The 16,469-nt window shown below is 41.6% G+C and overlaps 1 protein-coding gene across 1 annotated transcript in view; it reads right to left on the bottom strand.

The window, feature by feature from the left end:
* Positions 1 to 9,667, bottom strand: part of uvrag (UV radiation resistance associated gene) — a 329,710-nt gene extending 320,043 nt beyond the window's left edge. The window contains exon 1 of the mRNA XM_034179025.1: positions 9,371 to 9,667. Within this exon, the coding sequence (XP_034034916.1) occupies positions 9,371 to 9,475 (105 nt within the window). The 5' untranslated portion in view covers positions 9,476 to 9,667. The remainder of the gene's footprint in view (positions 1 to 9,370) is intronic.
* Between the last annotated feature and the right edge of the window lie 6,802 nt (positions 9,668 to 16,469).

The following is a 16,469-nucleotide window of genomic DNA, read 5'->3' as shown; positions in this document are numbered from 1 at the left end:
TCATCTCAAATGTCCATTTTTCATACTGTAAAGAGTCTTCATTCGTGTTTCATTTTCTGAATAGTACATGTTCTTTCAGGCTTATAGGTTTCAGTTGCCTTTTCACAACAGAAGGGTTGTAAAAGAAACCAAGTGTTAGACATAAGAGCAGCGTTTCATCCCTAAAGGATTAAATTATACATTTCTTTTTGGCAATAGGGTGAAACTACATACATTTTCTTTTGTATCTAACAAATCATTTTTATTCTCCACTTTTAAAACTGCCTCTGCCCATCATTATTATCTCTCTGATGCAACCTTTTTTGTGAAAACTATTTAATTTGAATGCAGACCACATATTAATCAATTGCTGGTCTGCTCTGTGTAAGCCTGATCCCGTCAGATCTCAGAAGCTAAGCAGTGTGGCACCTGGTTAGTACTTGGATGGGAGACCTCTTTGGAATCTGTGTGTGTTTATCCAGGTAAAACTGGAGCTGTGTCAGGAAGTGCATCCGGTGTAAAACTTGTGCCAAATACTAATGCAGATCTGGTGACCCCGAATAAAACAGGAACAGCCGAAAGGACAACAATAACAATATACTTATACAACAATAAATCATAATATAAATGAAACAGAATAAAAAGGTTCAAAAGAAACTACTCCATTTATTAATCCTATTAGCTCAACCAATAATTTGCATCACTTTTTACCAAAACTGGAGCAACTTTAACTTTTTACCCCTGTATAGCAGGAGGTGGTAATGGTAGAAAATATATATATATTTTTTTCAAATATGCTTACATCCAAAGTGCCCAGCAGTGCATTATGGGTAATGTCAGTACATTCACGACAGAAGAAATCAATCAATCAACATTTATTTATAAAGCGCTTTACAGCACCGACTGGTGTCCAAAGTGCTTAACTTTAAAAACACAAATTTACAAAATAAAACACATATAAAATAAAATTTTAAAACACATAAAAAAAAAACATAAAAATAACAGAACATGTCACCTCCCCACTAAGTGTTAAAAGCCAGTTTAAATAAATAAGTCTTTAACTTAGATTTAAAAAGTGCTAGGTCAGGAATAGTACGTAACTCAAGAGGTAGCTCATTCCACAGTCTGGGGCCAGCTACCGCGAAAGCATGATCACCCCAGCGTTTATATCTTGACCTTGGAACATCTAAGTAAAGCTGGCCAGAAGCCCTTAACGTCCTACTGTAGGTGCGCAAAGTTAAAATTTCAGACAAGTAGGGAGGTGCAAGGCCATAAATAGCTTTAAAAACAAACATTAAAATTTTAAAATCAATTCTAAAACGAACTGGAAGCCAGTGGAGTGAGTATAGGATGGGCGTAATATGCTCACGTCTAGAAGTGTTTGTCAAAAGACGAGCAGCAGCATTCTGCACCAACTGGAGACGCGCAAGAGACGACTGATTAATGCCTGAATAAAGTGCATTACAATAATCAAGTCTGGAGCTGATGAAAGCATGAATGGCCGTCTCAAGATCACGTCTACTGAGAAAGTGCTTTATTTTAGCCAAGAGGCGAAGTTGGAAAAAACTAGCTTTGACAACAGAATTTATCTGTTGATCGAACCTCAAACAGCTGTCAAATATCACTCCCAAATTCTTGACAGCTGGTTTTACATAGTTAGCCAAAGCACCAAAATTTGGTGTTACCACATTTGGTATGCCAGTGCGCTCAAACACCATGATCTCAGTTTTACCATCATTCAGGTAAAGGAAGTTTCGGGACAGCCACTGCTTCACATCACGAATACAATTAAATAATGATGACAAAGCATCACTCCCATTAGTCCTCACAGGCAGATAGATTTGCAGATCATCTGCATAACAATGAAAGGACAAATTGTGCTGGGTTATAATTGACCCCAATGGCAGAATGTACAAAGAAAATAGAATCGGCCCAAGGACAGATCCCTGCGGCACTCCACAGCACAGAGGAGCAGTTGATGAGGAAAGGTCCCCAATCATGACAGAAAAGCTCCTTTCAGCCAAATATGATCTAAACCACTCAAGTGCAATACCATGAATGCCAATAAAATGTTCCAACCGGGAAACAAGTACTGTGTGATCCACAGTATCAAAGGCTGCTGTGAGGTCCAACAGAACCAGAACAGCAGGATTCCCTGCATCCACCGACAGAGTAATATCATTATGAACTTTTAAAAGTGCTGACTCAGTGCTGTGTCGTGATCTAAACCCAGACTGGAATTTTTCAAGTATGAGATTGTCTTCTAAAAATGATTGTAACTGTAAAAAGACAACCTTTTCTAAAACCTTAGATAGAAATGGCAGATGAGACACAGGTCTAAAATTGGATAAAACTGATGAGTCCAGGTGAGGTTTTTTAATAAGAGGTCGAACCACAGCATGTTTAAAAGCAGCTGGAACAGACCCTGATCTAAGACAAGCATTGATAAAAGTTAGGAGACCCGCCCCAACAGTATTAAAAACCTCCTTCAGCACCTTAGCTGGAACAACATCAAAAGGACAACTTGTAGATTTTATGTGTTTTACAACATCAGCGAGAGATGCAAAAGAAATGGGCTCAAACTGTTCGAGCACAGCAGAATGTGCACGAGGAGCAGACAACTCAACATTACAGTTCTGATCAGCGTTCTGTCTGACTGATGAAACCTTATCAATAAAAAACTGAAGAAACTCCTCACAGGTTGTGGTTGTAGCGTCCAACAAAACAGAGGTGTGTGGATTTACAACTGAGTTTATAGTCTGAAATAACACACTGGGACGATGACAACTGCTCGAAATAATATGAGACAGATATTGTGCTTTTGCCTCCTTCACAGCCTTCTGATAGTCAGTTAGACTGTCCCTCAGAAAACCCAGAGACACCTGCAGTTTGTCCTTTTTCCATTTTCTCTCCGCCCGTCTGCAGCGTTGCCTGAGGGCACGGGTCGTGGCATTTAACCAGGGGTCGGATTTTGATTTCCTGGATTTGCAGCGCATCGGTGCAACAGTGTCCAAAATGACTGTGCATGTAGAGTGGAAAGAAGAGAGGATGTTATCTGGGAGTAATGGAGAAACCAGTCCATTCATGGCATAAAACTGAGAGTCCATGAAGGCAGCAGCAAAGTCCCCCGCTGTCGAGGAGGTGACCAAACGGTGGCGAGAGACAGGAACAAGTGGCTTACTAGCAGATGGAGGAGCAATAAATTCAAAAATAACAGGAAAGTGATCTGAAATAGCAGCGTCTGATATGTCCTTAAGTGAAACTGAGAGCCCAAAAGAAATAACCAGGTCCAAGGTGTGTCCAAGATTATGTGTTGGTCCATCCACAACTTGTGTTAGACCAAAAGAGTTCAGGAGGCTTTTAAAATCATCAGCCAGCTGATTAGAAGGACAACAGATATGAATATTAAAATCACCACAGACCAAAAATTTGTCATATTTTGGGATAAAATCTGCCAGAAACTCAGAAAACTCCTGAATAAAACCCTTATTAAATTTTGGTGGACGATAAACAACAGCACAGAGCACAGGACAGTCGAACTCCATCACAAACAACTGAAGTTCAAAAGTGGAGTAGACATTAGAAGATAAAAATCGGCATTTAAAACTGTCTTTAAAAACCGTGGCCACACCACCGCCTCGACCTGATGCTAGCGAGGAGCTGAAAAACGAGCAGCCGGGGGGGAGGAGCTCAGAAAAGGCGCTATTTTCACCTGGTTTCAACCAGGTCTCCGTTAACAGGAGAAAGTCCAGATCACGACTGGAGAAAAAGTCATTCAAAATGAAAGTCTTACTTGTGAGTGACCTTGTGTTGACGAGCGCCACACGGACTGAGCGCACGTCAGTCTGCTGGGAGACACGACTGAGCGGGTGCAGGTTTTCCTGCACGCAGCCACGACGAAATGCATTTGAGACGCTCTGATCAGGCTCCACACAGACAACAGCATTAAACTCTTTGTATAATGTGCCTAAAACTCTCGTGAATATATTCGCTGGGTTTATAGATGTTGTTATTGTGTTTGTTTTATGTAAAAATGCCAGAAGAAGCCCAGGTTGCTTCTCCATTATTTTCAATAGGAATCATTGCAATCAATTCCTGTTTGACATTTAGAGTCCTGCTTATGTCAAACACTGTCTGTCGTCTTTGTTCCAGAGTAATGTAATATATATATATATATATATATATATATATATATAAGATGTCTGAAATTCAGTTTGTGTTTATTAAATTCCACGCATCTTAAACGCAGCAGACATGGATTATCTGGAATTTTGTTTTGGCAAGTTTTCACAGTCTCTACTGCCATCTACTGGCCAGTAGTGTTCATGGCAGTATTCGCACTGAGCGTCTGGGCACCAGTAGATCATAGCAGTGTTCTATTTATTTTGACACCAGTTATATCAGACAGTTATCTAATTACAACTTAGCTTTTTTTTTTTTTTTTTTAATGCCTTTTTTTTTTTACAAATAAAACAGACATTTTACAAAAGCAGATTTATCTGTAAACACCAACACATGACACACCTCACATTAACATGTTGTTTACACAGAATGAATGAGTCAACCAATCAGTGTTAGCGGAGGCACATTTTACCCATAATCCCTTTGGCGTCTGTCTGTGTTTGTTACAAAACTTCAAAATTAGTGCGTTATTCAACATTAAGATATGTTATATTTTAACTTTGTACAAATGACAGAATTGACATTAATGGAGTTATTCTATCAGTATTAATTTTATTTATAAACCAAACCATATATGTCAGCACTGCTTTATTTTCCAAGACCTCCGCCTCACGGCAACGCTGTTATTGAGTAGAGAGTTGAGCTTCGCTGCTCCTCTCAACTGCTCTGCTGCTGGAAGCTATGTAGTAAACAGGAGCTTCCAGCAGGGGGCAGGGCGCACAAAGACTGAAGTGCTGACTCATTGTTTGGGTCTGTAGTCACCTTTGACCCTACCAGAAGCGATATTGTGGTGTTAAAACTCAAAATCAGCTTGTTAGTAGTTGCAAGTGTACTGGAGACACTGGAAGTTATGCATGCATCTGTATGTTCCTTTTGTGAATTGTTCTGTAATTTATGTCTGTAGCATGGCCCAAGCAGAGGGTCACCCCTTGGAGTCTGGTCTGCCTAAGGTTTCTTCGTCAGAGGGAGTTTTTCCTTACCACTGTTACTCTGGGGGGTGGTAAGGTTAGACTTTACTTGTGTGAAGCGCCTTGAGGAAACTCTGCTGTGATTTGGTGCTATATCAACTCAATCAACTTTTTTCTTGTATAGCGCCAAATCACAACAAACAGTTGCCCCAAGGCGCTATATAAATGAAATTAAATTGAAACTGGTTATCGGTTATCTGTAGCATCCGATAAATGTTTGGCTGGTTTATCGGATTAGCTTTATAAAAGACAACTTTTCTGTTAGCTCATTATATGTTATCGAAGCTAATTTTTTGGTTAGCTGTGCCCACCACTGCACTGCAATAAGGCCGTGGATTACATGTATTTCTCAATGATCAACTTGATGAAGAAAATGTCAACTTCACTACAGCTTTTCATTGCATTATTAAACAGAAAGCACGTTGTCAAAACTGTACATGGGTCTAGGTGAAATAGAAAAACTATGCTACTTTAAGAGGATTTTTCAATGCCGGCCATCAAGGGCCACTATATTCAGCTCTCAATGCATTTCTGCTGAGCTGCTTTGGGACTTTGTGCCTGGGGAATTAAGCCAGGTTCATTTAGTTGACTAGCAGCTCTTTGTTCCAATAGGTCTTTGGATTCTGTGGTTCCCAATTTTGTTTTTTTGCACTAGTCTGTCAACAAATGCATCAGTACCGCTGACCATGAGATGTCTCTACACCCGACTTGTATTTATAACAGTGGTGAAAAGGGGAATTACGCTTCACACCTCAAAGAGGATCCTAAGAGCAATTCTCACATAGCGTTACTTTAAGGTATGGACTGCAGATACCCTGGGTATAATCAATGCTAGGATGTACTAAAGCTTTATGTATAAACATAATCTTCTTATCCCGTTAGTGGTCAGCTCAACTGTTTGGTGGAGCATGTGAGATACATTCTATTGAAAAATGTTAAAAGGTTAAGCAGACATTTCTACATCATGTCTATGACCACACCACCTGTATTGTGCTTGTGCTTTCTGGAAGATATTTTGGCATTAGATTTTTAAGTAGTAGAGCAGGTAGCTCAGTGGATAAGGAACCAGCTGTAAATGGGTAGTGACCTAGACTGGGGAAGTAACCTGTGTCAGACTGGCGTCCTGTCCAAGGGCAGGTGTAGACTCGCATCAGCTTTACGCCAAGTAGTAGCACCAACATGCCACAGGGCCTATGTAGGATTTACTTAATCCATGTACACTGGGCATAGACAATACTAGAACGGATTATATAACGTTCCATTTACCGTGCAATTTTGATTCTATGTGTTTTGTGCTATTGCATGCCACAAACACCATGTGCTCACACTGCCAACGGCAGCGCTTATCTTAAAAATAAACATGGCGGGGTTTGAACAAGCTTATTGACGGTGTCATCAGGATTGTTTTTGAACTGTGTTTACAAGTCAACCAAGGACAATTTTGGATTGTATTGCTGTTGAAAGCTTGTGTCAGACTGTTTGGTAAATCGACCTCAAAGGAACAGTGACACACACCAAAATGTAAGTCCCTTTTCTCATGTTTATAAATTAATATGATGAAGGCAAAGCCTTTGACTGAGCAGCATTTTTCTATATCGAAAAATATTGAAGTTGTTTGATTGAAACACTGTAAAAATTGAAGATTCAATTAGGCAATATTATTTTAAGAATTTTCTTCAAGGGTTGATGACTTCATTAAAAACACAAGCTATTTATTCTCCTGACTTACGTGGCACTGACGACACGTATAACATGTATTAAATTGCAACTATAAATATACAGAGATATTTAATGACAATATCAGAAAACATTTTAATTCAATGAAACTAGATACTTATGCTATGTACAATGTAGAAATATTCATTACAGGACCTCTAAATATAAATAAGCAACAGGTTGTTTATAGCTCTGAAGATGAAAGTCATGTCTACGTTTTCTCTTCCTTTTTTTGTTTTTCCTGTTGTGACACCTCTTCACCTGTGACACTAAATTGACCCTGGAACTATTTTGTTGATCGAAGCTATACAGTTACAGTGGTAATGTGGCTCGTTCAGTGCATTCCTACACCAGCCTTTCGCTGGTATCCAGCATGACAAGAGCAAAACAAAAGCAGCGAAAGCGGTAACCAGCTAACGCCATTTCTACGCGTTTCCTGCCATTTAATTAGCATGTGAACGGAATATATTAATTTTTCTAAACTATTATGTTGATTGAAGCTATACAGTTACGGCGGTAATGCGGCTTGCTCAGTGTATTCCTACACCAGCCTTTCACTGGCGTCCGGCATGAAGACGTAACACTGTTTCTATGCGTTGCTGGGAAAGAGTTCTCCCATCATGCACCTCTGTCTCTCCCATCATGCTTCTGGTGTACTTTCTGTGTACTTCCGGTTTGCGGTCATGCAAAAACTGAGGTGGATGGGCTACAAACACACGAGTTTGTGCTCGTCTGTCATCATCCTGTGCTGCTCGGAAATAAAATATCAAATAATAAGGATCTATTCGCACGGTGGCCATGTCCATAACTGTCATTTGGCTATTCGCATGGCAAAACTCTGGTGGCAAAACTTGGAACTATAAACAAACATACTGCATTCAAGATGTCATAACTCCTTTAATATTTTTCAATTTTGATGTTTTGTTAATTTGGTTTTTTTCGGCCGTGTCCATAACTCTCATTTCAGTATTCGCACAGCAAGACTCTGGTGGCAAAAAGCCAACCCTATTCGAACGGCGGCCGTGTCCATAACTCTCATTTAATGCAGTATGTTTGTTTATAGAGGGTTTTCATGTGACGTATCGGTCACGTCGTTTTGTGTCCCGTGGCCATTCTGGATTACGACGCGGTGGCCGCTGTGATTACACTTTGTGCATTTGGCGAACAACTGCAGAAGTTTCAACGTCGGTGTGAAGAAGCCTCACAGCACCATGGCACAGAGAGATCCGCCGCTAACAGAAATCCACTGCTCCCAGAATTTTATTTTATTTTATTCAGCAATAAAATTATATAAGAATACATAAAAATACTGGAGAGGATAACACAAGAACGCTTCCAATACAGATGCTTATTTACACTGTGGTCCTCGAGCACCGAGCTGCTGATCCACAAGCTGCCCTTCCAGCGCCTGGTGAGAGAAATCGCTCAGGACTTCAAGACGACCTCCGCTTTCAGAGCTCCGCTGTGATGCTCTGCAGGAGGCCGGCGAGGCTGATCTGGTCAGCAGCTTCCTAGTTCACAATATCGCACTGTGACACTGTCGGCCAGTTCGTTACATTAACACTAAACTCACTATCTGGTATAAGATACGGATCCACTGAACCAACTGCTACACATCTATCACGATAAATAACTTTATCTCAAGGATTTAAAGCCTTGTAATAACCGTACATTCTCTTCATTTTTCTATCACGCGTCAGCCTCCTTGTAATCTAGAATGGCGACGGCACCTGTCCTGCAGCAAATCGGTCATGTGATTGAAAACCCTCTATACAAGGAGTTCCAAGTTTTACCATCAGAGTCTTGCCATGTGAATAGCAAAATGAGAGTTATGGACACGGCGGCTGTGCGAACAGCCACTTCCTTATATAAAACAAATAATGTTTTTTTCTTTCATGCAATGGAAAGAATATTTAATGCAGTGACAGATGAAATGTTCCATCTTTGACCTCATGACATATTCTTACCATTGCACTCAAACACTGATTATTTGTAATTTTAAAGCTTTATGTAGCAAAAGAAAATTCTTCCACAGACATTTCAATATCTACACCACCACCTGTACTTTTCTGGAAGATATTCAGGCATACGTGGTGAAGTTTTCTCCATGTAGTGTGACAGAATAGTTGTTATTCCCGTGTTTAATTGTTTCCCTGGAAGAGTTGTGTCTCGTTTGGATCCCCATTAGAATATTGTCGGTGTCAATAAGAATGTCACGTTACATGCACACTGTGTGCTAAATTCCATTAGCGTATTAGTTCCTTCCGTGTGTGGACTGATATATAATCAGTCAAACTAGGAAATACAAAAACACCACAATTCATTGTTGGTGAACGTGGACGTGTCGCCGTCTTGTTTAATTTCTAATTCACTCATATGCTAACTGTGACCTAACAGCTGCTGGCTAAGCTAACTAGCCTGGCAGGCCTATGGGTAGGTGACGTGGTAAACTACTGCACAAGTAGTTATACACTCTTATAAAAGATATACAGCTATACATTTAAATTCGGATGTGCTGCATTTACCTGCTGAGACGTGAGCTCGACATGGAAGGCTCGAGAGGATGAAGCTCCAGAGTTGGTGACAGAAGCGGCGGGGATGGAGGCAACCCGACCGGTGATGGAGTTCATCCTCCTGTCGGCATGTAGCGGCTCCCCCTCATTCAACGAAACACCCCGTCCTCGGCATCCAGGCTAACCTAGTTTAAAGTCCACAGGGCTCTGAGCAGGCGCCTGGAGCATCCAGGAAAGACCCCGCAGCAGCTGTCAGCTCACCGACGGCACGTAAACAAAGTACGAGCTGCGTTTCTGCTGCTGCACTCGGTTCGGAAATCCGTCTCCGGCTGACAGGCGCGCCTTCCCGCTTGCTGATTGGTCGAGAATAGCGTCCATCACGCATGCAGCACGCCCTATTTCTGAAAAACCGCATCACCATTGGATATTTGAGTGGTTTATTTTCAGGAAGGGCGGGCTCACGTTGAAATCTGTCAAAGCTGCAGAATATGAGGAAGTCGCAGAACGCAGCCGCAAAGTCGAAGAATGTGTAGTTTATTCTAATCACAGTGAGAATCAGTTATTTTACTCCCCCTTTTGAAGTAAGGGAAACTCGTTTTAAAATGGAAACTTCTTTACATCTGTTGTTGATTTGACACCACAGAACTAATGACAACTATGCAGTACCATATTATGACAATCCATCTCGAAGTTCCTGCTCATGTGCACTGGTAATCATCATTTGACCTTCATTGTGACGTTTAAGGCTGCTCAAGGTGAAATGAGATGGCATATTTTGAAAATTCACCTGATTTCCTTCAGGAGTTACTAGCGTGTTGTCCGTGGGGATCCACGGGATCTAGATTGGGTAGTGTTTATAAAATAGATAGCTGACATTTTTCAAGGGTGGTAATAAATTTGCAAAGTTTCTAATATGTACATGTCGCGGACATGACGAGCAAAGCTCTTCAGCATCTCACCATGTCATTTAGGTCCTTCAGACTTTTTTTTTTTTTTTTTTTTGAGTAAATGCTTCAGTGGACCATGAGTATGGCTAAAACCTTTCAGCTTCTGGGGGGCTTTATGTTAGAAAGATTAAAACGGAAAATAAGATTAATCATAAAATCAAACCTTCACTGTGCCTTGTGATAGAATCACAATGGTGACTGGTCCAAGACGGCGGCCACATTTCTGTAGCGTCTTCCCCTCTTTATAGTGTCTATGTTACCATTGGCCTTGTGATAGAATCACTGGTCGGTTCTAATTAAGTTGGTTCTACTCCTCCAGCCAAGGCAAAGGAGTCAGTATCGGGTTATTTGGTCACGTGACTTTTAGTCAGGATTCTGACATTTTGCTGATTGGCTGAGACACGCCGCTCTCTGATTGGCTGCAGCCTTTGTTTACAACATAGCACTGGTACCACAATCTCTGGAGGAGTGGAACCAACTTACATTTTTGGCAGTTACGCCACAGCCAATCACAGAGCGTGGCATGATAGCCAATAGCGGCCGACGTATCAGATGGACCAATCACAACCATGTTTTCAAAAACACGCTACCAGTCTCTTTGTATAAGAGAGTGTGGTACCAGTGCTAGGTTCTAATTAACCACCATGTAAGTCTGATGCGTGGAAACCGATGACATCCCCATTATATATTAAAAGTATTTTCGGTGAGGGGGAGCAGTAAATATTTTTTAAAAACTCTGTCTCTGATATTTGAGTGAAAAAAAGCCCATGAAAGTTTGCCGAATTTCCGCATCAGACGTACAGAGTGGTTAATTAGGGGTGACCAGAATGACTGCGATGAGTGGTCCAAGATGGCGGCCGCATTTCTTGAGACTCAGCAACCAATGCATCGTCTACCGTCGGTTTGTGGCTTTTTCCACACGGGGAGATTTTTTTGTGCCATTTCCAGTTTGTGCCTCCGTCTACCATAGAGCGAACTTCGCACCTCTGCATGGCGCGGCGCTCGTATAATGAGTTGGAATGTCATGTGAGTCCAGAACCTTAGATGTTAGACCTCAACAGTTTGTACAAGAGGACCTCAACCGATTTATTTCCTGTTAATTACATTATTTTTTAATCTTAATTTACTATCTTAATGTATTTATAAATTGTTTAGGTTCTTGTTATCATATACCAACCCAGTCTCACTTTTTTGTTGTTGTTTTTTGTCCTCCTGTCAAGAAATGATTCAAATTTTCATGACGTGGTTTTTTTAACCCACTATTACTAACCCTACTCCTACCCCCAACCCTAACCCTAACCATAACCCTAATCCTTCCCCTAACCCTAAGCATAACCATCCCCACCCCCATGCATTTTTAATTATGTGCACCTGTAGCGGCTGCACTCTGCGTTGTGTTGTTATGACTCCGCCCATTTGCTCCCCTCAGGATGCGAACTCACAATCTCCGGCATGGGAGTCGGACTCTCTAACCAGAAGGCTAAAACCCAGGGCTCTGGCCTTGTGACCAGAGAATCCTTTTGAGCTGTTGGGAGTGAGATTTACTAACTACATCTGCACAGCGACACCTGCTGGCCTCCGTTACACACCCATCACAGAATGAATTAGAATAAATTTATGCTCCCATGATGAAAATTTTGAACTTTTCGGCAATATCACGAACCAGTACATTAATGTATATTTCATGCTGCTGAATCATGACATGCCATAAGACTGGGTTGCATATACACACTATCATTATTATTACTGTTGTTATTATTATTATTACTTCTATTTTGTCATTTGATTTTTAAATGGCCCACAATGGAAATAAGTGTTTTCACATTTTTGTGTCATCTATGTATTTTTAATGTATTTACAATTATATTATGTACTTACATTGAACTTACTAAATAAAATCATGCATGTGCATACACAGAGGACACTTCACTTTTAATATATACGAGGTCTGTCCATAAAGTATAGGTCCTTTTAATTTTTTTCAAAAACTATATGGATTTCATTCATATGTTTTTACGTCAGACATGCTTGAACCCTCGTGCGCATGCGTGAGTTTTTCCACGCCTGTCGGTGACGTCATTCGCCTGTGAGCACTCCTTGTGGGAGGAGTCGTCCAGCCCCTCGTCGGAATTCCTTTGTCTGAGAAGTTGCTGAGAGACTGGCGCTTTGTTTGATCAAAATTTTTTCTAAACCTGTGAGACACATCGAAGTGGACACGGTTCGAAAAATTAAGCTGGTTTTCGCTGAAAATTTTAACGGCTGATGAGAGATTTTGAGGTGATACTGTCGCTTTAAGGACTTTTCACAGTGCGAGATATCGTGCAGCGCTCTCAGGCAGCGTCGTCAGCCTGTTTCAAGCTGAAAACCTCCACATTTCAGGCTCTATTGATCCAGGACGTCGTGAGAGAACAGAGAAGTTTCAGAAGAAGTCGGTTTCAGCATTTTATCCGGATATTCCACTGTTAAAGGAGATTTTTTTAATGAAAGACGTGCGGACGGGTCCGCGCGTCGGCTCGCAGCCGCCGCGATGCTCCGCCACAGGAAAAACACCTCTGTTGGAAGCCTTAAGGACAAGTTGGAACATCTCCAGCTGATAAACAATTTCTCACATACTCACTCCACTGAAAGCCATCAAAAGCCGCCTGGATTTTACAAATGGTTATCAACACGGAGGTGTTTTTCCCGTGCCGCCGCTCCGCGCCGGCTGCGTCCCGACGCGCGGACCCGTCCGCACGTCTTTCATTAAAAAAATCTCCTTTAACAGTGGAATATCCGGATAAAATGCAACAGAATCACCTCAAAATCTCTCATCAGCCGTTAAAATTTTCACTGAAAACCAGTTTAATTTTTCAAACCGTGTCCACTTCGATGTGTCTCACAGGTTTAGAAAAAATTTTGATCAAACAAAGCGCCAGTCTCTCAGCAACTTCTCAGACAAAGGAATTCCGACGAGGGGCTGGATGACTCCTCCCACAAGGAGTGCTCACAGGCGAATGACGTCACCGACAGGCGTGGAAAAACTCACGCATGCGCACGAGGGTTCAAGCATGTCTGACGTAAAAACATATGAATGAAATCCATATAGTTTTAGAAAAAAATTAAAAGGACCTATACTTTATGGACAGACCTCGTACAGTTGTGCTCAAAACATAACAAATTTTTTTTTTTCACTCATGGTTGGTGGTTGGGTGAAGCCATTTGCTGTCAAACAATTGTGTTTTCTCTTTTTAAATCATAATGACAACAGAAATTACCCAAATGACCCTGATCAAAAGTTTATATACCCCTGTGTGTTGCCCCCTTTAACATCAATGACAGTTTGGAGTCTTTTGTGGTGGTTGTGGATGAGGCTCTCTGATGATGAAGCTGCCACTGAATATGTCTTGGACTTTATTTACATTAATTATGAAGAAATGCAAACAATATGGCACTTTATGGTAAATCTGCATGGAGTAGACAGTTCTCAAAAACTGAGTGACTGTGCAAGAAGGAGAAGAGTGAGGAAAGCCACCAAGACACCCAGACAGCCCAGAAGAAGTTATGGGCTTATGTGGCTGTGATTGGAGAAATTGTGCACAGTGCAAGCTTTGCATTTTGTATCACTACTCTTAGCTTCATAGTGGAGTAGAGCGGAGAAGAATATTCTTTCACCAAAACAGTTCAAATCCAGGCTTCCATCTCAGATGTACCTTTTGGCAATTTGTAGTGAAATTTTCAGGTATTTTAAAGAAAATCTTCCTCTATACCACTTCATCATGAAGCTGGATATCTGGTGATACAAAATGCAAAGCCTGTACTGTGCACAATTTTTCTGTAATTTATGTCCACATTGTGGACCCAGACTGCTTCTGCTGGATACATGATGTGGCCCGAAACTCCTGTTATGGCTGACCCAATAAGTGAATTGGACCCAAAAATACTGGCAGCAGGAGTGAAAACAAAGAACAGCTTATTGGATAAATATACAGCCAAATCGCACTAGATTTGTGGAGCACGCACCAGAGCAGGGAGGCACAGGCTGGACCAGAATAAGGTTAGGACAACAGATCAGAACTAGGTGGCCACGACAGAGCTGAAGGAAGGCAGGAACACTGTAAGCAAAGAGCACAGAAAAATGTCAAAATCCAAGGAATAACACAGAGGCAGAAAACACAGAGCTGGAATCCAGAGATACGAGGTCTGTCCATAAAGTATCATACCTTTTTATTTTTTTTTAAACTATATGGATTTGATTCATATGTTTTCACGTCAGACATGCTTGAACCCTTGTGCGCATGCGTGAGTTTTTCCACGCCTGTCGGTGATGTCATTCGCCTGTGAGCACGCCTTGTGGGAGGAGTGGTCCCGCCCCGTCGTCGGATTTTCATTGTCTGGAAATGGCGGAATGATTTGGGGTCCATCAGAATTTTTTCAGAAGCTGTTAGAGACTGGCACCTGGAAACCATTCGAAAAATTTATCTGGCTTTCGGTGAAAATTTTACGGGCTTCACAGAGAATAAGGTCTGTTAGTACAGCTTTAAGGACCCCTTTAAGGACGCTCAGTGCGCCTCGCTGCGAGCTGCGATGACGCGGCACAAGCCACTGGACCATTTCTAAGCTGATGGCTCTGTGGATACGAGACCGTCGTGTGCTCTTTCTCTGGTTATCACAAGAGCTGGACATCAGCCATTTTCCGGCAGATTTCACTTTTAACAAGACGTCGTGGAAAGCCGCGCGGAGGCTTCGGGCGTCACGACCGATTCGCTTTGGAAGCAAGACAAAGGAACACCTCCGTTTCGGTGTGCCAGAGGACAAGTTCGGACATACCTGTCTTGGCTTTCAATGCTTACCAGTCAAGTGAGTTATAAGAGAAATTGTGGAGAGCTGTCTGACGTGAAAACATATGAATCAAATCCATATAGTTTAAAAAAAAAATAAAAAGGTACGATACTTTATGGACAGACCTCATATACTGAGCTGAGTTTCTGGTGTCTGGCGTGGCAGAACCAGAGTTTAACCCTCTGGAGTCGAATGGCGTGCCCTCGCTTAAAAAGTCAACTGACCTATTTAAGCGGATGTAACACTCAATCTGCTGCACTCTGAGGCTCCCTTTGAATGCATGTTGAAGGTGGAGACTTCAACCTTTATAGCACGTTTGAAATTTTGTTAATAGGCCTAATATAACTTGACTTATGAGTATTTTTTTACAGCATGCGTTTTCATGAATATTATTGTCATTTTTCTCTGCACGTTTATGTACACACGTAGCCAAAAGGATCATTTCCTTCTCTACTGCAGCAGCAACAGTGGTGGGAAGAAATATGTCTCCTTCTTCTTCATTGGTTGGCTCCTTAAATTTTCCACCAATCAGAAGTCATTAACCCCACGTGTATTTGATTACAGCCCACCCACCCCACGTGGGTCTGATTGAGTGTACGTTTTCTCTTTATTACTGGTGGAAAGCGTGTGTGGTTAGTGCTTTGTTGTTGTTTGGGTTTTTTTGTAAAAATGAGATGTTTTATGAATATGGAGCAAGCGCTTCAGTTATTTTTTGAACTGGAGGAAGACGGAGCGTGCAGCGAGTCATCAGAGTCTGAAACAGACTGTGAGGATTCTGGTCATGAAAGAAATGATCCCTCTTCTGTTCTGGAGGAGCAACCAAAGCAGGTGGATCTACCAACGTGCGCACAGAGATCTGAAGAGAGGGTCAGTGCTTGCGCTTCTGTTTCCAGATCCAGATCTCCGCTCGGATGTGCAGCACAGACACACTACAGTGCTGACTGCTGGAACACGGAGGAGGATGCAGACACTGCTCCAGCAGTAAGCAGATTTCAGCCTCGGAGAACACCAGAAGTCCAGGTTGATACAGTTTCCACAAGACAATGCATAGTGCTTGATTTGCATTATTTCTGAACATATGCTTGTGTATTATATAAATTCTGTACTTAACATTCCACGGTGCCAATAGTGCGGCGCAGGAATATATTAAAGTGTGTTTCGTAAAGAAAACATCCAAAGACATTCAGCTCACATCATTTTCTCAAAACATACACAGGTTTAATTTAAATCTTTATGATTGCATTCATCAGATTCCTCACACAGTCGCTGCCGTGTCTTTTGCTTGCACATTTATTGCACAGATTTGGAATTCTGCAGGGCTCCTTGGCGGAAGTCAGAGACTCCGC

Source organism: Thalassophryne amazonica, chromosome 9 (assembly GCF_902500255.1).
Source record: "Thalassophryne amazonica chromosome 9, fThaAma1.1, whole genome shotgun sequence".
In the NCBI taxonomy this organism is placed as follows: domain Eukaryota; kingdom Metazoa; phylum Chordata; class Actinopteri; order Batrachoidiformes; family Batrachoididae; genus Thalassophryne; species Thalassophryne amazonica.
This window is presented reverse-complemented; position numbering and strand designations above follow the sequence as displayed.